The sequence below is a fragment of the Tasmannia lanceolata genome, unplaced genomic scaffold, assembly GCF_043159265.1.
Source record: "Tasmannia lanceolata isolate RefF3 unplaced genomic scaffold, GAP_Taslan_0.1 ptg000037l, whole genome shotgun sequence".
Classification (NCBI taxonomy): Eukaryota; Viridiplantae; Streptophyta; class Magnoliopsida; order Canellales; family Winteraceae; genus Tasmannia; species Tasmannia lanceolata.
In genome coordinates this window covers 16232501-16256207 of record NW_027518714.1, presented here as the reverse complement: position 1 = coordinate 16256207, position 23707 = coordinate 16232501, and the positions used below count along the sequence as shown (strand labels likewise).

Sequence of the window (23707 nt, the reverse complement as noted above, 5' to 3'; positions counted from 1 at the left end):
CGTAGTGCCAATATCAGTAGCTAACAAAAACTTCATGTATACGAAAAGGGTACTGATATTTGCACTACCATATTTTGATAATCGCATTGACTCATCTTGTTTTGTATTAATTAAACAGCTGTCAAAAGGTTATTAAAGTTCTCCAAAAGCTCACATTAGCCAATTAGAAAATAAAAGTTCAACTGAGTTTTTGCAATTATTGAAACACGGTAGTGCAAATATCATATGAGCATTTAGGTAGAATGTGTACCATAGTCAATACCTAGGTATGGATAAGGGGGTAGTGCAAATATCAGATGAGCATTTAGATAGAATGTGTACCATAGTCAATAGCTAGGTATGGATAAGGGAGGCCTGGAATACATATGGTGAGCTATAACAACCCGTAGTTTGCAGGCGAAATAAGGCCATACTCCGTCCCTTGCCAAAGGAAAGACACCAAAAAAACGAGCAGTCAACTGCTAACAACACCCAAAAGACGCGGCCGGCAACATGGAACGCTGCTAAAATGACTGACATTGAACCTCCAAACTAATCTGAACGTTGGAAATTCTCTATAGTTCAATTGATCTTAGGTAAAGCAGGTTCACTTGGGGATGCCTTATAACTGGGAAGAGATTCAGAATTCACACCTTCAACTGAAATATGTATGATCATTGTTTGAGGAAAGCGGCTCTTTCTGGGTTAACATCTGAATATGAAGCCTTTATCACCACTATAACTAATTCAACTGCTTCTCTTTCGACCCTACTCCTTGCCTGGAGAAGAGCTTCCAGATTCAATACCTGGTAGGGAGCTAACGGGGAAAACTATAGATCTCGCTCAATCAAAATTAAAACTAACACTTTTGTTTTAAACCCAAGAATAAACAAGAATTTTTTTTAAAGAAAACTCGCTAGTATTTTATCTTTTTCATGTGGAATGCTAGTAACCTTCATGGTAACCAAACTTTGCACCGTCTACACTCTGATTTGCGGACGGGTGGGGCCACCCTAGAATCTTCACAACCCACGATGCAATGACTCCCATCACCTGCACCAATCAACACCATACAAGGTCTTATAGGCCCAGTTTGGATTGCAAGAAAAATATTTCTGAGGGAAAAATTTTTCTTACTGAATTTTTCTTTTCATTTCATGATGTAAAGGGAAATGATATGATTATAGTTAATTTGGAGGGAAATCATCATAAAAGCTCCCTTCAAATAAAAATTCAATAGGGTTGTTTCAAGTAATCTTTTTTTCATGTGTAAAAAGTAGTAAATTTTAGAAATAATTTTCCTTTCCAAACTTTGCCAGAAAATTCCTGAAATCCAAACATGACCTTAAGGTGTTTGGTTGCATAAAAACCCAGCCGTCAGAATTCTGGTTGGATTTGGAATACCGTTGATCGTTGGATTTGGTTGCCAATATTGCATCGAACTCCCAGGAGACTCCTTCGGATGTCTCTTTAATTATTGCATGTATGCTGAGGTGAAAGTCTTGTCTCCTTGTTATAGCTTTCAAATCAAATTCTCCAAAAACTGTGAAATTTTGCTTGGTCTGCTGACTCTGTTGGGATGCATGTAATAGACTCAGAGAGGAGTGGAATAAGTAGTGAACAGGGAGACAATCATTGGCTTTGCTTGGAATTACCGGACGAATAGCATTAAGTCGTATTTAGTTGTGCAGCATAGACTTGAGAGTACTAGAATAAGCAGGGGGTGGCATTACCAATGTAGAGAGAGATGAGAGAAAGAAAGGGGGAAATGGACAGACCCAAGAAATTGATTTGAAAGTTATAAGGAGGACAGACATAAAATAATTACCCAAAAGACATCCCAAGGAGTCTCCAGGGAGTTCAATGCAATCTAAGGAAGGGAGGGAGGTAGGGAGTCTCCGGGGAATTCAATGTAAAGTTAGGGAACACTATGCTCTGTTAGGTTGTCAATCAAAATTTTCTCCCAGTGAGTTTTTAATCCAAACAGTGAAGTCAACGGGATTTGCTAGGTTTTTTTTTTCCCTACAATTCCAAAATTCCCACCAAAATTTAGGGTTGTCATTACCAAATATGAGAAGGGAGGAGAGAGAGAGGGAAGAGAGAAAAAGAGAGACGACATTATTCCCTAGGAAAGAAAAAGAGGGGACAAGGAGTCCATGTCACCACATAAGCAATCATTACTCTGTTCACTTGTTTTCCAGGGAAAGGAAAAGAAAAGGTTTCTCGGGAATTTGACGTGGCATTAGGAAAAGAAATCCAGGGAATATGTGCATGAAAAGGTTTTCCTGGACTGTTCACTTGCGCAGGAAAAGATTTCCCGAGAAAATGCTTGCTCACCTTTTTTAACTAGTTTTCCTGGGAAAGCAAATCCTACCAAAGTAGCATGGAAAAGGAATCCCGAAATATGGGGGGGGGAGGGGATGGGCTTTTCCAAGGCATTTTTTGCTTTTTTGAAAATATTCCACATGTGTATTTTTTTTCCCTGGAAAGCAAGTGAACAACAGAATTTTAGCTTTCAAGGGAAAAAAGAAGCTGTTTTTAAGGGATTTGCTTTCCAGGGAATGCAAGTGAACAAAGCCTAAGAGGGAGATACAGGGAAATCCAGTCACAGCGGCCAACCTGTTTGGAACATTACGAAAATGACCACATGAATGACACAATCTTTTTTTTTTTTTTTTTATGCAATGGGGTCCAACTCACATTGGGCCTACTGCTGCAAAGCCTTCATTTGAAAGAGGGAGCTTCTAAAATCCTTCTCTGTTTCATAAAATTATATACCCTCAGCCACCATAACTCAACTTGCCTGAACCAAAATCAACTGCCCAAAGAGCCTCAATAAAATAAAATTCTCCCTCTCACTTTTCATCAAACACCCCGCCTTTGTATTCAGAACTCCTATGTGGCTGTCTTCAAATGTATGGAGCACCAGCTGGTAGTCGAATTCCAGCACGGACTCGATGCCGGAAACTGACCCGGAATGCCACTTCATGCCACCTGTCTCCGGCATAGTTGCTTTTCCTATCCTCACACGTAATAATTCATATTCATACCTTAAGTTTTGACGTTCTTCTTCTTGAAGTTACAAACAAAAAGATGCACACAATGAAGATGGGGGTTGTGGCTAACCAGAGGAGCTTCCGAGGAGTGAGCCCAAATGGACTGTTCCCCGTGTTTTTCTCTATTTCCTGCAAGAGACAACAAACAAAGAGTCTATATCATGAGCATACCAACCAGGTCGAGAGCACCAATCTAGTGCTCATCTATGAAGAGATTAGAATTTCTAAGGGCATGGTAATTATTTTTATAAGGTCTAGTATGAGTCCATAGCGACAGATATAAGTTGAAAACTGGAATTTCAGCCATCTGGCTAGAAGACTGGCTAGAAGACAATTTCTAGCTCATGGTTAGAATCCAGCATCCAACTTTGGATTGAGTATCCATTTCATATGTTATGCCAATCTTTCTGTGAAATGAAAAGTAATTCTCTCATAGTTAATGTCAACAATGAACAAACAATGTTCAAGAATAAAATTACATAAAAATTGCGGAACAATATACGGACACCCCTTAACACTTCTTTCTATGATTTACACTTTTCTATTTGGTTGTTACACATTGTATCATTCTCAAAATGCCCCCTAATTAAAGAAAACAAAAAAATAATAATTCTCAAAATGCCACCAAAATCGAAGCAGAAAACTGTAAAATAAAACAAAGGAGTGCCATTATCGAAACCAATTGTACTTGGATATCTGATACAGCAAGGGATTGATTACTTTGGATACATGTATAGTAAGGAACCAATGTACTTTTGTCACATATGGGTAAGAATCCTTAAAACCTAGGATATGGATATTCTTTTATAATACTAGAATAGTGAAAAATATACATTACCAATTTCAAAGCTTAATCTATCAAATTATAATAAAAACGAGAAAAAACTAGTAAAAACCAACAAGCAATATTGACTTAATCTAATCAAGCACGCGTCACAGAACTATATCTAACCTATAAACAAAATTGATATACCATTCTATGATCTCAACTCAACTCAACAAAGCCTTTGTCCCAAACTAGTTGGGGTCAGCTAAATGAATCCATTAGAAAAAATTCATGAAGAAGGTAAAAGGAATCTACCCTCTCTAATCTTGGTTTTAGTTGGGTTCTTCGACATGGATCATTTTCTTCCATTCTATCATATCCAAGGTCATGTTCTTTGTTATGTTCCTACCTATCAAGTCTTTCCTCACTGTTTCTACCCAAGTAGTTTTCGGTTTGCCCCTACCTCTTTTTACTCCATCAATTTGGCACGAGTCGCCTCTTCTCACCGGAGCATCCAAAGGTTTACGTTGGATATGTCCAAACCATCTTAAGCGGTGCTCTCTCATCTTCTCCTCAATTGGAGCCACCCCCACCTTTTTATGAATGTCTTCATTTTTAATTCTATCTAGCCTTGTGTGGCCGCACATTCATCTAAGCATTCGCATCTCCGCTACACTCATCTTATGCACATGCTGCTTCTTGATGGCCCAATATTCTGAGCCGTACAGCATTGCTGGCCTCACAGCTATCTTATAAAACTTTCCCTTCAACTTGGTAGGTATTTTACGGTTGCACAGAACTCTTGAGGCAAGTTTCCACTTCAACCAACCTGCTCTTATTCTATGGTTAACATCATCTTCAATCTCTCCTTCCTTATGTAGAATTGAACGAAGATGGCGAAAGATATCCCTCTTAAGTACGTCCTGTCCAGTCATATTTACTACATCCTCGTCCAGCCTCCTTATATTACTAAAGTTGCATTCCATATATTCTGTCTTAGTCCTACTCAGTCTAAAACCTTTAGATTCCAAAGTAGTTCTCCATAACTCTAATTTAGCATTTACTCCTGCTTTGGTTTCGTCAATTTATACTATGTCATCTGCAAATAACATACACCACGGCACCTCATCCTGGATACCCTCCGTAAGCTCATCCATAACTAGTGTAAAAAGATAAGGGCTTAGAGCTGATCATTGGTGCAGTCCTATTGTAATTGGAAACTCACTAGACGTGTCATCCGTGGTTCTGACACTTTTCCATTCTATGATATAAATAAAATTACAAATTGATCAATATGTAGCTTAAACTATGGTAGTTTGTAGTTTAGTTTTTATAGCAATATAGTATCTGCCTTAACTACAAGTGAGGCTGCAACCCAATTGAAAATCCGGATATTATTCTAAGTCACTGGTGGATAAATGGGATAAATTAGGAAAAGAAACTGCAGTTTCTCAAAAACTTAATGCAAGTCTACACCCTATATTGAAAAAATGCCCTTTTCAATTATAAAAATTTCAGCAAGTGTGGCCATCCAAATTGACTTACAGAACCAGGCTAGAGCACTATAGGGAACCAAAGGCAAATAACTATGAAATCCTACCCTCAACAAACCAGATTGTTTCCAAAATCCAAAGTCACACCCTCCAAACTGAATTATGCTTCGTTTGGTTGCACAAAATAGCATTGGACTCTTTGTCCCCTCTTAAAACAAATCCTTCCAAAGCTAAAGAATTTTGGTTGAATTTTCTAGCGAATGATGCTATCTCTTTCTCTCTCTTCCCTCTCTCTTTTCTCTCTCTTCCCTCTCTTTTTTCTCTATCCCTAATGACACCCCTACTTATTCTCCTACTTTCTGAGGATATGCCGTGCAACCAAACACTGCTTCCCTATTCTCCCAGGTAATTCTAGACAAATCAAAATGCCTGTCTCGTCCCGTTTGACTTCTTTTGACTTCATAGTCCACTATTTTCCAAGCCACCCCGAGCAACCAAACGGAGCATTAGAGAACCAGGCTAGAGCACTAGGGGGAACCGAAGGCAAAAAAACCTATGAAAGCCTACGCTTAACAAACCAGATTGCTTCCAAAATCAGTCCCACCCACCCACGGTGGCATATGGAATCAGGTAACTACGGTGTTCGGCAAGGCTTCTCATTCTCGCGGAATTAAACAGGCGAGAAACGGAGGGAAGAGAATCTTGGAAGCGACTATTAGTCACTACAAAAAATCCTAGCTTTTAGCCTAAAAAGAAGGCAAAAGTTTAGAAACGGGCTTAGTGGGCCGGATTGCCGAACAAGATTTGTTTGGTTACTTTTGGGTTTCTCATTCTCCACGCCTAAAAAAGTGGAGAATGAGGTAAATAAATGGTTGCCGAACACACCCTAAGCATGAAACGTCTAATAAAATAATGTGCACACATGCACTTATGGTCAGTACTCTCACAATTGCCCGTTTTTACTCTAGATGACTTTGGGGAATAAAATCTCATTAATCCATTATCTGTCCACAGATCCTACTCTGGGATTTTGGCCAATATGGACCAAGCTACCTGTTTGTAGGAGTGACCAAGATAACAACATGCGGATAACTATTCTCTATATAGATCACTAGATGCCACTCAGACTTCAGCAAGAAAACAAGAAGTTGCCTTTAGCTTATTAATCAGAAGACTTAGGTGTCAAGGTATGACGGCATCAGAAGTAAGAACGTGGTTCTGATGCTTGCAAGTGTGACATGTTCCTGACACCAAATGACTATATTCACATTGCAGACTCAAGATCTGTAATTTTTGTTAAGAAGTATGCCATTGGACTACCTAAAAACAGTAACGAATGAAGTAGAGATAAAGTGTAAATAAACTGAAGAAGAGACAATTCCCAACAACTCGAAAGATCTGATTATTCGCATCCAGAACCAAAGCCTCCAATTGCACTAAAATCCCCCATTTTTTTATTCATCCAAAGCCTCCAATTGCACTAAAATCCCCCATTTTTTTATTCATGCCCTTCTTTGTAGTCTTTCTTGATGTTTTGCCACCACTTCCAGCCCAATTTTGGCTGTTAGACACATATTACTTGATTTAATAGTATCTTTTCATTTTAGCTTTTGGTCTAGTGAAAAGATCTTTCACTCGAAATCTAAACTGTTATAAATCATCAACAGACTAGCTTGTTATAGATTCTTCCCCTGATCTACCGTCATCAAGGTGCTACCCTATTTATTATTTTTCAACAAAAAATTTGCTTCCTGGTGAATATGAAAAAAATCATGATTTTTTAATTTTTATCTTCTAGGTATTTTTTTTATATTTTCAACAATAGCTGGGTAGCAGGTCATTTTTTTATTGAGACACTTTGTATGAGAGTTTAGTACTTGTGAGAAAGGTGAAATCTTTTCGGGGCCGTTTGGATACGTGGATTTTAGAATCTTGGATTTCCTCAAGCTCGTAGATGGGAGTCGAGAGGAGACCAGCCGTCGTTTTCTGATTTCTCGCCCTTCTTTCCGTCAGCAAGGGAGTAGGAGATCATCCCATGTTTCCAGGTTTTACAAATCTCAGGATGGGGAGAGATTTCTAAAACCTCTGAGATTTCTAAAACCTGGATTTCTTACTTAAAATCCAAGATTCTAAAGAGAAGCGAAATGGACGGTCTCCTTCTTCCCTCGTCTCCCATCCAGGATTTTGAGGAAATCCAAGATTCTAAAATCTGCGTATCCAAACGGCCCCTTAAGGAAACATGACTAACCATTTTGACCAACTTCTGTGCAAGATGTTCCCGCTGCTGTGCAAATATTTGTTGAGCATGCTTATAAAGCTCCACATCGAGGCTGTTCAGTGATAGTATTTGCTGGAGAACTGTTTCAGGAACCTGAAGGCGTGCCTGTCAATTCCAAAATCACTAGTAATCAATAAAAATACAAACACAACAAAGGGTATGTAGGTTTTAACTAGTGCCTTGAACTTCTAAGATAGAAGTAGACAAACATCTTAAATAGCATATCATGTATGCATTTCGAAATTACTCAAAGTGACTCTTAATTTTCATTAAAAAATAAATAAATAAGGACACTCCTTAGGACAAAATGAATGGCTTTCCTGTTCTTTTGTATTATATAAATAAATCTCATCCCGTCAATGTTTAAAACTTGATGGTTGATATTTGACTTGGCGCAGTTCACCCAGTTTTGGTGCCATCAAGTTAATCAAAACTCAGAAAACTCGCCCGTGTAAACAAAAACACAACAGATCAATGAAAAACTGACCAGGTTGAATCAATCACCAACTCATGCAGCTTATTAAGGTCACTGGGAAAGTCCCTGTTTGAGTCCAAGTTCTAAAATATTGACTATAGTTCATCTAGATAAAAGTTTCAGTATCTTATATTTTGGTGAAGTGATATTTATATCTATCACTTTGATGATTTCACGTTTTCATATAACCGTGCAGACATGTTAGGATGCAGGCATTCCAAGGTTGCCATGTTTGACAACTCATACTGTCCGACACTGACAGATGTATGTCTAAACAGTTAACCTTTCCATATTGAATCATGAATGGCCATGGTCTCCTTATTGGGGTCTCTCTGTTCACAATCCACATTAAACAATTGAATTCAGGCTTTGATGTGGATCCACAACAGCCAGGTATAGTTAGTGTGGATCAGCCAGGTACAGTTAGTCATTTGTTTGGGTTTCTATTGCAGAAATCAAGGGAAAATCACATTATGGTGATCTGTTGAAAATCGAACCACAAGAATAGCTCAAGTGAAAACTTAGCAGAAACGTGTTCCCAAAAGAGGGGCAATAAACTGAGCACAAAATGACACTAAACCATTCATTTGTTAGTCCTTCACCATATACAATCAATTGCCCAGTAAATGTCCCCATCGGACTATCCTAACCCTAAATCTTGTGGTTAGTAATGACCAGTTCATAAAGTTACAATGCTGCAGTGGCAATGTCCTCACAAATAAGAGGGTTAGGATTTTGTGATGCAGGAGATTTCGGTAAGAGGGACACCCATTGTAGGGCCTAGAGATGAATGGCTTGGATCACCATTCCCCTCGACCCCACTGATATATTTGCCACCATTAATTTCTCCTAGGAAAAATCGTATTTAGTCGATCTATTCTTCATGGATTATGACTTAATGACAACTATATCAAGAGGAAAATAAAAGACAACTGAAACACCTTCAATCAATAACCTTTGCAGAGAAGATTTCATGTTATCCTACCTCCTTTAAAAAGTTCACCGGAGAGATTCTCTTCAAAGATGTCGTTCGCCGAGATGCTTGAGATTTTCGTAAACTAGAAATACAAACCTCATAAGCTTCCATCAGTTGTACAACTGTCGTCTGCCATGGGTCAAGATTCCATATCAGCAAACGATGGAAAAAAGAAAAATTTTGATAGAATTAATTCTAGTGTCCAGAAATTCATTATCAAAATCTGAAAATAAGAACCACGAGTTGTAAGAAATTCCTAACCAAATGACATTGGTCTTACATTTTCATTTGCTACTTCAACATTTCTGGTTGAAGGAATTCCACTTGCCTTTTGGTCATCAATGTTACCCTTTCACGTACAAGATAGTGGTAAGAATCTTATCAACGGTAAAGATTTTATAGATAATAAATCAAGCAAAAATGATACCATGGAGTTTACCTGCACTTGATTTGGACTATCAGGCTCAGAATCTGGAAATGAAGAGGTCAGCTCTGTAGCAAAAGTAACTGAATTATAAGAAATCTATGCTTTCTTTGCCAGGATTAACTCTATATACATGCTGTGAGTGCGTGAATATATTTATGGTTTTGTGCATGGATGTAGACACTCATGTGCGTGTGCGTGTGCATGTAGTTCATCTGCATGTACCATGGGACCCATCTAATGACTAGCACCATGAGTTCCTGACCCATTTTAGTTGCTTTTTAGTGGATTTGTATTACAAGAACTCTAACACATTGAATAAATCGAAGTATAAAATGCCGGGAACATTTTTTCTCCGACTAAGGGATGTAACTAATGGTGGCCAACAAGCCCCCAAAGCTCCATCTCCACTTGCTAAAAGGACTTACCAACGGATGAGAAAAAATAGGCTGAACTGAGAGTGCTGGTGAAAGGACCAAGTTTTGGGTTTAACATTAATCCTAAGTAATTTAGAGAATAAGAGTGATTAAGTGAGATTAGTGTTTATTATTTCATTTATTTAATTATTTATGCTAGAGGGTATTTTGGTTACTTCACTAGGGGACACAAGTGTAATTAATAAAAGGGTAAGTGTAATAGTCAAGGGCATTTTGGGTATTAAAGATTAGCATGGCTGGGAGAGAGAGGAGAATGACACTTGGAAATCCAAGTGCCATCTCTCTCTCATGCGAAGCTTATAAATCCATATTAATTCATTTTAATTATGATAAAATGAAGAGAAAAATAGGAAAATATTCAAGAAAAATTTGTGCAAAAAGTTGAGAAAATATATGTTATTTGATTTGTGATCTAGAAGTGTTTGAAATCAAAGTTTGATTGCAAAGTAGTGGAAATAGAGAAGAAATTTCTTAAAATTGTAACTTTCATCTTGTCTTCCTCGAATCTTTTGATTTCTGCGTGATTTAAACTCATTTTTAGCAATTTTAGTTAACTACAAAGTTGTAGATCTTTTTGTTCTAGTATGATTACATATAAATTTTTCCTGATTTGGTTTTGAATTGAGAAAGTTATAGCAGTTTTACTAAACTGCGGTTTTTAAATACATGAAATGGTGATTTTCATAATTTCGGGTCACTTCCGGCCGGAGTGATAAACATAAAAGTTCCTAGAAATAATATTTAGAATAACTCTTATGTTTATGACTTATTCCATTTTTTAGTGTACAAAAAGATATACTAAGTTTAAGATTTCAGTTTTACTTGAAACCCTATTTCAAATATCATGTCGGAAAAGCTACTTTTCCGGCAAGATTTGGCCGGAGGTGTCAACATGAAAGTTTTTGGAAATATTTTGCCCAACAACTTTTATGTTTTGAACTAAGCCCAGTTCGAAATATTTTAAGAGTTATGATTATAACAAAATTTCAGTTTTGAAAGAAAACGACAGATATTGTGCATTTTGAAGTTTTAATTTTTCCGGCCATTTTCGGTGGGATTTAGCTAGAGTTGTGAACTAAACAGACGTTCTTTGGTTTATAATCTACAGGTTATATGTTTACAAGTTTTGATAATTCATGCATTTGATTTGAGTTTTAGAAGGTGCAAAAACAAGATAATATGAATTTCTGCTTAAAAGTGTATTTTGGGTTTTGAATCGTGGTTTCACCACCTGATATGACTTATACTTGATGTTTAAGACCTAAGAAAGGCATAGATTTGGAAAACCCCAATATGTGTATTGTGTAAAGTACTTAAATACCTATTGATTATTTAGCCCTATTATTTAGGGGTGCAAAGCACAGAGCAGAGAGAAAGGAAGAAGAATAAGGGAAAAACAAAAGTTTTCGAAGGTGAGTAATTCAACACACTTATAGTATTATCCCTGCATGTGACATGAAAAGGTTATCTATGTAAAAACTAGCATTGTTTTCCATGCTATGTTTTGTGATGTGCTTTGAAACGCCTGGGTATGTAAGAATTTTAGATTACGAAGTCAACACTCGGTGTTGCTCGTATCTAGGTCATGAAAAGTTGGACAATATTTGTAAGCCCGCCAATGGGATATAAATTCGTTGGCCCTCTTGTCAATGGAGGTAGAAAAAAATTATTGACCATGTATACATGTATCTGCTTTGTACCTGCCTGATCCGCAGCGATAGTTTATAAACGAAGTAACTTAGACAAATCTTGTTTGTCGATAACCTTGGACCAATCAATCGAATATTGATTAATACATAATCGATCGAAGACTACTTGAAAATGGTGCTTCTGTTCAGAAACAAAATGTTCCAAATGTTCCTCGAAGTTCTTGCTCCCATTGGACCATTTGTATCTATATGCGTCAGGATCCCGATTCATGGATCTCTCGGTTCGAGAAATAAGAGGATCGAACCATTTCTTCTGACTATTTTTCAAATTCGATAAATGTTGGTTGATCGTATATTTGATTATAGTTAGATGATTCAGAGTATCATTTCCTATTTGATCCCTTTGAATTCCATATTCAAAGTTGCGATCAGATCTATTCATTAAAAAGAATCGATTCGATACATTTCTTATGTACCCATAGGTGCTATATTGGATTTGAATCAAATTTCGGATCAATCTATATTGATTGACCGCCTCCATTATGTTGTTGCTAGCAAATACCACTAACTTGAATTGCAACCTGAATTTGACCTCCTGCAGCTTAAGGAGGTCAATCAAAAAGAGATGTTACTCAATCAAAGGTCCAACTGATCTCCGCGTCTGTATAGTAAATATGCAGTCCCACGAGGAGTTGGGAAAACATTTGAGTCTTTATTCATCGCAATATAAAGGATTAGTAAATCAAATAATAGATATTAAGTGGATCGCTTTGAAAATCAATGAGTTGCTAGTCATAGAATATTATTCCCGTCAGACTTGAACCTAACTAAAATAACAAAACTTTGGACAAGAGGGATGTAGCACAGCTTGGTAGCGCATTTGCTTTGGGTACAAAATGTCACGGGTTCAAATCCTGCTCCGATCGGGAAACCGTATCCAAGCTCCATGGCTAGTCTGCGCTCTTTGGACTTTTCAAACTTAGCGAACTGAAACATCTGAGTAGCTAAAGGAAGGGAAATCAACCGAGACCCCGTTAGTAGCGGCGAGCAAGAGCAGATTGGGGGTTTGAAGAAAAACAAACATGAAGCTTCGTTCCAAGTGTTCACTTCTTTTTCGCCAGGTTTCATTCGATTTGTTGTGGATTGGATGATGTGCCTTCTGTTTCATGAGCATCTTCGTGTGAACTATAGCTATATGTTATGCCTTTAATAGTATGTTTTGTATATATGTTTAGCCATGCCCAGCGACAGATATGATTTAAAATGCTTGGATAACTGTTATTTTCAAATTCGTATTGGTCTTGCTACATCTGTGCTGTATTTACTCGCCCATTCTGCGGAACTGATGTGGATTAAACAACATTTTTCAGATTCAGCGGCTGAGCTCGGAGAGGGATCGATTCAGGACAGATTTGGTTATCCGGGAGCTTCGTAGTTGGTTAGGTAGGATTAGTATTTTCTTTTGATCTTGTATATGTGTACTTTTGGCAGACTCTCAGATGTATAAATACATATATATATATATATATATATATATATATATATATATATATGTGTGTGTGTGTGTGTGTGTGTGTGTGAATCAATTTGGTTATTTAGTTTTGCTTTGGAAATTGATTTATATTTTGTACCATTGATATCTGATCTGACGTGATTCGGTTTCCAGATATGGCCTTGCCCGCGTGCGAGGTGCACCCTGGCGCGCGTGCGGTGCCTGCCACGTGTCCCGACAGTCTCGGGGCGTGACAGCTGGTGACATCACCATGGCTAATGCCTACATCAGCAAAGGGCCGCCCATGGTCCGAGCACAAAACTAGAGGAATTCTTGTAGTCATAACCCTACAAGAATAATAGTGTTCTTTGGGGAATTTTCGATTAGTTTAGTGGGGTTTCCATGGGTTTTACGTTGTATTTCTTTTTAGATTTATGTGTTTCGGTTCTGGCATTTATTTTGGCAACTTGTTTTGTTGGGAAAGTGAAGATACAAAGTTAGAAGAAAGGCAGAGTGGAAGAACTCTCTATTATACTATTATGTATGGACGACGACTCAAACAATAAGGACATATGTTTCCGACCTTGGGCATCTTTTGGTTTTTGTCTACCTTCTTTAGCTTGTATTAACTGACAGTGATGGTTGGATTTTTCTTTGAGTTGCCGTTAAATTCAAGCACTGGAAATTGTTTCTTCATTGATGTTAAATCAAATCAGTATCAGAGAAAGAAAAATTCCTTCTTCATTGTGATACTGAGCAAGGATTTCAAGATTTGAGGCATACAACAAAGGAACCTGCTAGTTAAACTAGGAGCAATGTTTTGAAAATCAGAATCAAATTGTAAAACGTTGAGAATAGGGATTGAATCGTATCGGATTGTAAATCGTAAGATTCATTCATTTCTATGTGAGTGTCAAAAAATAGAAAAATCATAATAAAAATTTTTAAAAATTGCCAATTATTTATTTTTCATTCAAATCAATTAATTTAAATAGAAACTACCATGCTTAGTCATATGATATCATAAGACGAAATGTTTGCTAATAAACTTGTCACATACTACTCAGCTATTTCCCATCCAAACCCATGCACATAGGACAATCTTAAAAATAATAAAAGAGACAAGATCATATCAATTCTCAATGTCTCAAACATCAAATGAAGTTTAAAGCTAGCAGTTAGGGCTAATTAATAGAAATTTCTCTTATACATGATGTTTGGACAAAATTTGAAGAGAAAGATGCATTTTTGTGCTGGAGATAAGTTTGTTTGTTTCTGCCGCAGCACTCAGCTTAGTCAATGAAAATGTTATCATTAAAGAAAAAGAAAGAATCATAGTTCTGTGCGGGTTTACTGGTTTAACTGCAGTTAAACTGAGTGGACTTAGCAAAGTTCTAAATTTATCAGGAAGTTCTTGAACATTTGTAAATGTTATTGAATATAAATGTGGATGCAGCATGTATTGATACATATAAAGCAAGTTTTTGCCAATTCACTTGTTATACTTATTCAAAAAGGCCCGAGATTGAGAGTATTAAAAAAAAAATTAACTATCCACCAACAATTCTTACCTGTTCTGTTGTTAGAGACTTGCTCAGCACGAGAGCTCAAAGCCTCCAACATGGAAAGCACCTGTACACCCACCATATTTGCAAACATCGTTGCAGATTCTTTGTGGTCCTCAGTAAGTCCAACATATAGCATATCATCCAGTCTTTTCTGCAAAATTTTGTATTGACTGGTGACTTCCAATATTAACAGAAAAAGAACTGGGTATAGAACAGTGATGTGTTATTTCAAAGATCTGACCTTTGCGACATCAAGTATATATTGGCCAAGTTCTGGATACTTCCTCACACAGTGACGCACTTTATGTGATTCTTCTGAACAAGAGTTGTTCGTCAATCCTGCCACCTGTTAATGTCCACTGATTGATTAGTCCTGAACTCCCGATAATATAGCAATTCAATTATGGTTTTTTAGAGACATAAAGGCATAAAATTTGAGTGCATTTTGATGTTGGTTTCAAGAATTTAAATCAGGTATCAAAGAGATGCACACAAGGTTCGAGACACAAGGATCCTATTAAACCCAGCATACCAACATTCTGTGCAGTTAGACAATAGTATAGAAAGATATTATGTAATAAACCATATAAGTGTAGGAAATAAAGAAATTATGCATTCCACAGAAATATATGAGTATGCAAATATAATACATAAAAAATACATGAAATGAGAAAACGAGGTAGTAAAATTTCTCTTAGTAGATGAATTGAAATATCTGGCATGTGTGTCTCCAGCAAGAGTGTCCATCATGACAGTTCTTTAGAAAGTCTTTTTAGCAAGTAAATTATATCTTTCCTACTAACAGGGAAAAGTTCCTCCCACAGAATTTCAGCAGAAGCCTCTTCACAACTTCATCATAAAAAAAAATGAAGTTCTACAGTAAGATTTTGAATTTGCAAGAAAAATGAAGCCAATAGACTTGTTACTTGTCGCATACTGTACAACTAAAATTTGTACAGGTGGACTTAGTCAATATTTGAATTAGTCCACGAGTATTATAATTATCGTTAGATTTTTTTTGGTAGGTAAGCCCAAGTTGAACCCATGACCTCATGGATGTGACACAAATGAATAATTTCACCAACAAGAATAAAAACAAGAAAGGGGGATCCATTGCCTAAGACTGTATGCTATGTGATCTGTTTGAATGTATAAATACCCCACATGGCATCCACAATAACTCATAGCCCCGGCTGATGATAATTTAAATGGTCTTTCACTTATACAATGATAATGGGCTGGCATACCTGAAATGTTGCTCCATTGTGAATGATTTCATGAGCTACAGGGTCATTGATGAATAAATGTAACGGCATAACAATGTCTTCCATGTTGTATGAGTCACTGATTTCTTTGATCTCCACAACTCCCCCAAGTCTCCTAGCATCCCTCTGACCAGTAATTAAGCAAAAATTCTATCACTACACTCTCCATGATTGGAGGAGATTAAAAAAGTATCTGCGAGCCATCTACTATAAATCTGTTGTTAAATAAAATGACAAATTAGTTGAAGGTAAGCAACAAAAAGTTTATGATCATTATAGTATACATCCCAGAGGATGGTTCTGAAAAGGATTACCTTGCTGACCCAAAATTTATGGCATTGTGGCTTACGGATTCAAAGAAATCCAACTCATCACATGCAAGTAGGGAGTTTTATTATATAATGGGTCTTTCAACATTATACAACAAGATTCTTTGATTTTAGAAAAAAACATGATTTAAATAATTACAGTTTCCCTGTACCATTACCAAGAAACTCCTCTAGTCGACTTGAAAACTGTTGTCAGCCCAACTTGGCCATAGATATGAGTAAGCAAAAAATCTAGACTTGTTCCAAGTCCAAAACTTGTTTCTGCTCACACTTGAACTGGGTGCTACAAATGCTCCAGCGAAAGACAAGACAGTATTTTCATATTTTTAATTTTTTTTTTTAAAGTATTAAACTGAAAAATATTTTGTAACATCAATAAAGAAGACTGCAGTAAGACTGAAGTACATGTTAAAAGCTAAGTATATCATGGTTACTCTTTCAAATAGATATTATCTCCTCTCAGTCCTTCACATCATTTTTTGTTTTGGATTTTCCTAGACAAGTCGAGACTCGGCAATGTTAAGAACAGAATTGGAAAAAAAACTGAGCTAGGCTACAATGGCAATCTTCAAGTTCAAAATTCCAAACTTGACTTGTTAAAAAATCAAAAAAGGCCAGGAGGAAAGCTACTTCAATCCAGTGTTTGAAAACTCGTACTTGGACAAGAGCTCGTTCAAGGTAAAACACAGTCAACTCAGGTGAGTCATTGATTGATGTGATGAGTTTTTATTGACTCGAGCAAGTCAAAGGAGTTTTTTATTGAGTCTGTAGGGCCAAAACCAATTTGACTCAGGTTAGACAATGATTGATGTGTGCAAACCAATAACAGCTTGGAAATCCCCTAAAAGAACACCTTTTCCATGATCCTCAGCCAAGGGGTAGGTCATACAGTGACGGTAGGACCAGGGGTAATGGGCTGGTCTTGTGATGGCTGAAAACATTCATGGATCGATCATTTTACACGTGGTGGACGTCCATACAGTACAATAACTGTTCTCATTAATAAAAATCGTGATTGTTCAAAAAGATTTTATCATCAGATGTAATACTGCGAAAAGGAGGCAGGCAGTATAGCATTAATAAAGTTGAGGAAAATACCCGGGCGAATAGGTCCTCTCTCATCCAAGGAACCAAATACTTCCACGGCCAGATATCCAACGTACTAACTCCACGAGCCTTAGGGCGTAATCGTCTGGTCATTTGAGTTGCTGACGTTAAATTTGGATGCACTAAAAACCTAGCTGCAACTTCTACAGAGAATTCGTATGTGCTAAAGACACGATCTACTGGGTTTCTCAGTATTGTGACAACTGACGTTCTCTCCTTGGGAAGCTTGGACATCATACTATAGTCATCATGAGTAACCATCAACTTGCAGTTTGGTTTGCTGCATATCAACCCAAAATTGGACATTCAGCACTTCTATAAGCAATTATCTGAATCAATTTATGGTACCCACATGTCAAAATACAATACTGTAAGTACCAGATGAATCTTAGTGATTAACTGCGAATAATTCACATAAAAAAAGACCCTTGTGAAGAAAAGATCCAAATCATCAAAATGATTGATTTTCCTTGACATTGTATCATCTGTACCTTGGATCAAACCTTAGCTTGTCATAGGAACGGGGACATTCTTGATCACCGGTGTATAGTTTTCTCAGAAAGCTATTGGCACCAAAAATCCATCAGTTGGTTATCTATAAGTGGTGAAAAGCTAGAACTTGAACGTAAAGAAACCCTCTAGGATATCAAAAAAATATGATCTGCACTTGCCAGTGGAAGTAGGTACGCCCACCAGTTCTAGGAACATGGAGAAAGAATAGCAAGTCACGCAATGTTAATTTGTCTCCTTCGACTCCATCATCGAGGGAAGAAGCTGACCAGTTCTTGATGGTTCTTTCACAGTGCATAAAATCATTCTCGGTAGAGAGTACACTTGGTTGCATATACACTGGAAAATATAGGAAATTTTAAAAATCATTAACACATTAGCCATTAAGAGCGACCGTTGACTGTGTAAGCATTTCTGGACACTGTTGGCCTGTTTTTTGGGCAAAACAGCCGTACCTTTTCATAACTGACAGTTTTTTTTATAGAAGAATTATGTTTTCGTAAGTGACATTTTGTAAAAAAATCATACTAAATGAAGATAATAGAACTTCGGTAACAAACTAAAACTACAACCTCCACAAAAACATGATATTACTTTTCCCATTACCAATTGGCTGTCAGAAAAAATCAACTCTTTTGTAACGAAAAATATTGCTTGTGGGTAATAAATAATCTAGTAAATCTGATAAAACATAAAAGGAAAAGATGCAAGCCACCATGTAAAAAACCAATCCAGAGGAAATGGCTCCCACATACGAAGATCAGAGAACCATTCATCCCTGTTTGATGGTGTTTAAAAATTGCATTCCTATAAAAATAAGCTTTACCATGAAAGCTATTGCATTCCTAAAAAACCCATCATCTTCTAAAAGACCGGCGTGAAAAGAAACAAGAATCCATTTATACATACCCATTGCAAGAAGTATGATCAACATGTTAAATTTACGAAGAGAAGCCATCCTCCTACTCCCCATCCAACCACTAGCATAAAAGAAGAAGAACAGAACTACTTTGTCAAAGAAAAGTACAAGCCTACAAAATATATAGAAAAGAACCCAAAAAAAAGTTCATGTTCAGAAACCCAACAAGAAAACAAAATCCACCAAACCATAATCATATTCCTTCAAAATTCCTACCCAAAACACAAAACATTAGCATTCAAACACCAGAATAGAGCAATCACAAACTACTAAATCAAACAAAACCCAATAAAAAGAGAAGAAAAAGAACCCCAATTTCCAACACAAAAAAAAAATATAAAAACCCAATCAAATGTCGTCAAAGTTCCATCCCAAAACACAAGAACTTGAAACCCAACCAAATATCGTCAAAGTTCCATCCCAAAACACAAGAACTTGGCATTCAAAAGCTGGTATGGAAGAAGCAAAAAAGTACTCAATGGAACAAAACCCAATGAACAAATATACAAAAACCAATTTCCAAAACATCGAGAACCAAAATGTTGCTCGCTTGCATTACCAACCACACAAAAGGCTCTAAACATTTAAAAACAAAAAGAGAAGAAGCAAAAGCTATTGAACCAAACAAAAAGGCATAAAAGGGATAAAAAATATAACTAATTACCCCCCTACCAAAAAAAAAAAAAAATAGTACACGAAGACCCTAATCAATCTCCATTAAAATTCAGACTCAAAATACAAGACAGAATATAAGAAGAAGAGAAAAAAACTACTGAATCAAATAAAAACCTATGAACCAAGTAAAAAAATTTCCAAAACAAGACAGAGAAACCAAAATTAAATCCGTGCAACGTTCTAATCAAAATTTCAAAAACATTAGTATTCAAACACCAACAAAAAAAAAAAAACCTATCAAATTAAACGAAACTAATCAAATTAATAAATTAAACGAAACCCTAACCAAAGGCCTTCAAAATTCTAAGGAAGAATAACAAAACAGCAAAATTCCAACATAAGACGATCCAAACAAAATTCAACAAGAAAGAGAAAAAGGATCGATAGGAAGAAAACCTAATTCACAAAAACAGAGAATAGAACCAAAACCCTAAGTCCAAAATACAAAAAAGAGCAACATAAAAACAAACATTAATTGCATTATTATAGAATGAAATTGAATGGGGGTTTTCCCTACCTGTCTCCAAATTCGAGATCTCGTGCTCATAAACTTACAAGGGATGTTTGGAGTGTGGCAGACAAAAAGCCACGATCAAAGGGGGTCCACACGAACCCCCATTAGAACTTTCCACAACTACCTAAATTCCTAATTTTTACTTTCTACAACAGAATGAGATCGAAAACATGAAAGTATTCTCACATTGGCCTATCAGGTTCTGTTTTTAAACCTACACTGCTGCTTTGTTCTTATGGTGGGGCCCATCCAACCCAAAGTCAGGGAAAAGTTCGATTGGCATGGTTTGTATCTAGACCGATATTTTGGTTTTATCTCCGTATAGTGGCTTGAATCAATCTCCACCGTACACATGGCATTGAAGGCTCGATCGATCACTTTTGATGCTAAATGTTTATCATCCAATCGGTGCAAATTAGCACGATGAGAACTCTACAATGGGCCCACAAGTTGGGTGATTGGCCATTCGTATAGCATGATATCGTGCAGTGGTATTACAGCTTTACACGGTGTCATCAATCGGCTTAAATTAGTAAATAATTAGTGGGACCGACAATCTACGGTGCACATTATGTTGACTAATTTGAATATTTAAAGGGATTTGCTAGGGACCATCGCATAGGGCATTTCGCCGACCGGCTGTTATAGAGAAATTGCACGATGGTTACAATAGAAATTTAAGAAGTGGTCTCGGAACCAATTCAAAACATGTCATAATTTATCTTCTACTTTTCCACAATCTACTTTTATTATTTTTCCTTAGTCATTGTTTTACCCTGAGAATTGAAACAATGAAGGAATGGATTCATTACTCGTGGTGAGCATTTCTCTTTAATTTCAATTCTATATCCATCACACTGGAGTCCGTGTTTTCCAATTAAGAATTTAATCAAATATCTGTCATTCTCCACCGAGTCGTTTGCATTCTATGTGCATCGACGTCTAAGCCTGCATTTGGTAGTGTGCTTTTGAAAAGTCCTCCGCTTAAAAGACATTAAAGGTCCCAGGGAAGAAGTGATGTTCCCCTCTTTTTCTTAACAGCCTGACATCCAATCCCAAGAGTATGTTCGGTTGCACAAAAGCCAGGGAGGCTAAGGGATTTTGCTTAGCATTTGGGTGTCATGTTAGAAAAAATCCTTGTTTAGTTGCCAATATAGCATTGACATCCTTGGAGACTCCTAGTGATGTCTCCTAGTTAATCATTGCATGTTTGTTGATGTGTCACCCTTGTACTCTCTATGAAATTAAAACCAAAATCCACAAAAAGGTGGAATTTTGCTTGAATTTCCTTGGAAATGGTGTTCTCTCTCTCTCTCCCTTCTCTATATTGGTAATGACACCCCCTACCACTATTCTCCAAGATTGACAACCAAACACTACATACCACTATTCTCCCAGGTAAGTTTCAGGTAAATCCAATGTTTGACTCCTCCCTGTTGATTACTTACACCACTACTCTTCGAGGTAAATACCCGCAACCAAGCATGAATTGATTGCCTTTTGAATTGAATTTTGGATATTTGCTCTACTCATTGGCACGCCCGCGCACTTGACGCACAACGTACTGCACTGAACACCATGCATGCCTCGAGCAGTCAAACACAAACAAAGCAGCAGAATAGGGAGGATAAGAATCGCAAGAATCAACTCGACATGGCTTCGGAAAATTGGGACAAAAACTCATTTTCTGGCAACATTTTGCGGAGATCTAGAGAAACAAGGCAAAGGAACGAGCCCACAACCTGGAGCTTACAACACAGTACCATCAAACTAGGCCAAGGTTTGATCCTTCCACCGGATTTGATCAAAATGTTAGTTTTTTGCATAAATCGTGAGCTTAATTACAATTTACAACACTCAATTCAAAACTCAAATTCTCGACATAATAACAAAAAATATTAACATAATTTACTAATCATAGTTGATATATTAAAGAATGAAATCTAATTAGATCGATACTATCATTACAAATACTGAGATCCTTTTGGAAGAACCTCGAGTATATTACATTTTTCTGATTTGATCAAATAAAAGAATTATGGGGTGACTTATTTGATAAAACACATACAGATCGATGGTTGCTGCTGTTCAACTTTAGGCGCCCAGAGGAAAATGGTGAATGAGAATATCCAAATAATCATGGTTTCACTACAACTGCCTTCGAAGAATCCAAGTGATTTAAGCGGCATGTCCCAATGAGGAATTCGGGCAGCTCTTCTTCAGTGTTAGCCTGCATGGGATATGCAAGCAATCTTAATAACAAATAAAATGAAAATAAAAGCGTGCCACTATGACAGGTGCATGTTATGGTGTATGTGCAGTTACAAAGTAGTTATTGTAGGATTGTGCTTTTTAGATTTGTGGGTGGTTGTTACTTATTATGTGACATGTAAGTGGGTGTAAGTGGGCAAATGGGTTGATGATGTGGCACTTTGTGTTTGTATTTAAGAAGCTGTGTCATAATGAAAATGAGAGAATTTGCAACCAAAACATAAACTCATGTTTTAGGAGAGTTATGGTTCCTCTTGAATTGAACCACTAGGAAGTCAGGTTCTTGAAACAACCCTTCCCCTCTTTTTTCCTATCTTTTTCCTATGTTTGTTTTTGTTACGGCCAATTAGGCACATAACACCCTATGCTTAGGCAGTGAGACTGAACACTGATCATAAGCCTTTCTGTTTCTTCTCCTCAAATGTTTCGAAATTCTAAGTGAGGAAAACACCTTCTAGTCTACGGTGTTTCATGAATAATCCAATCCATGGTTATATGAAATAGTGTTGTTTGTGGGCCATTTTGTAAAATAAGATTGCTTGTGAGCATAGTTAGCTAAACAAGGCAAAAAAACTGGGCAGGGAAAATTCGAGTTTAATACGGTATTGGTTAAAAAACGTAGTAAAGAACAAAAAAAACACATTTAAAATTGTCATTTGCAAAATATAGTGGGGTAAAGTTGGAAAGTTGGCTAAAAAAGGCGCTTAATACGTTTAAAATGCGTTTTAAACGGTTTCCTAAAAAATGGAGTTTTTTTATTGTAAAAGTTTTAATGGAGTATTAAACGGCAAACCATTAAAACTCGAAGTTTAAAACGGCGTTTTGCTAACTACGCTTGTGAGACTTCAAGAGGTGGTGGCTACTTTTTCAATGATCTAAACCATTCATTTGTGGGTCCTTATTGTGGATAGGCCATGCCCATTATCTCCATTGGACGATCCAAACCATTCATATAATAGGCTGTAAATGAAAGGTTTAGAAAGCAAAAAGAATAACATAAACAAATCCTCCACAAAAGAGGGTTAAAATAGTCAGATGCAGAGATTTTGGTCTATGGTCCATCTGTTCCAGGATCCAGAAGATGAATGATTTGGATCACCAAGGCAGTATATCCCACTTTTACTATCTTTCCATTAAAAAAAATATTGAGGGACACCACATAATCTCTCAGGATAAATAAACAAAAAAAATATGGAACGAGCATCTTTGATAGTGTGTTAAGGGGCAGTAGTCAAACCTGTACGAGAAATGCCATTTCGATCACCAGATTGTTAAGGTAGCCAAGGACGAGACTGACAACACCCCTTGCAACTGTTGACGAACCGATATCAATTCCAAGCTGAAATTTACATATTTGAAGTCAGGGTAATGCCCGGCAAGAAAATCAACAGATGACTGTCGATCTACGTTAACAAGCACAAGTGTGTCAATATGGCTGGACATGACTTATACGTGTGTGTGTGCACGTGCGCGCGCGCATGCACACACATAAATGAGAGAGAGAGAGAGAGAGAGAGAGAGAGA

General features: G+C 37.0%; 2 protein-coding genes across 6 annotated transcripts in view; both read right to left on the bottom strand.

Moving 5' to 3' along the window:
• Nucleotides 1-792: 792 nt before the first annotated feature.
• TPST (tyrosylprotein sulfotransferase) lies at nt 793-20103 on the bottom strand. Of its 3 annotated transcripts, none has more exons than XR_013239817.1 (14): nt 19916-20103; nt 18714-18784; nt 17966-18143; nt 17786-17857; nt 17286-17574; nt 15841-15984; nt 14835-14939; nt 14597-14744; nt 9463-9515; nt 9304-9372; nt 9033-9152; nt 7543-7677; nt 2680-3164; nt 793-1032 (listed from the first exon to the last, which is right to left on the bottom strand). XR_013239817.1 is itself a non-coding variant. In XM_077371657.1 (12 exons), the coding sequence occupies exons 1-12, from the start codon at nt 18775-18777 to the stop codon at nt 3024-3026; spliced, it is 1518 nt and encodes a 505-aa protein (XP_077227772.1). In that variant the 5' UTR covers nt 18778-19610; the 3' UTR covers nt 2632-3023. The 3 variants fall into 3 exon arrangements, 1 of the variants encoding a protein (XP_077227772.1); XR_013239818.1 differs by lacking the exon at nt 19916-20103 and adding an exon at nt 19795-19868; XM_077371657.1 differs by lacking the exons at nt 793-1032; nt 19916-20103 and having other exon boundaries at nt 2632-3164; nt 18714-19610.
• A 1580-nt stretch (nt 20104-21683) lies between these two features.
• LOC143861769 (Pleckstrin homology (PH) and lipid-binding START domains-containing protein) overlaps nt 21684-23707 on the bottom strand; it is an 18240-nt gene continuing 16216 nt past the window's right edge. For all 3 annotated transcript variants that reach the window (XM_077372685.1, XM_077372686.1, XM_077372687.1), the window contains exons 21-22: nt 23421-23522; nt 21684-22142 (exon numbers count right to left, since the gene is read on the bottom strand). In XM_077372685.1, the coding sequence (XP_077228800.1) occupies nt 22050-22142; nt 23421-23522 (195 nt within the window). In that variant the 3' untranslated portion in view covers nt 21684-22049. The remainder of the gene's footprint in view (nt 22143-23420; nt 23523-23707) is intronic.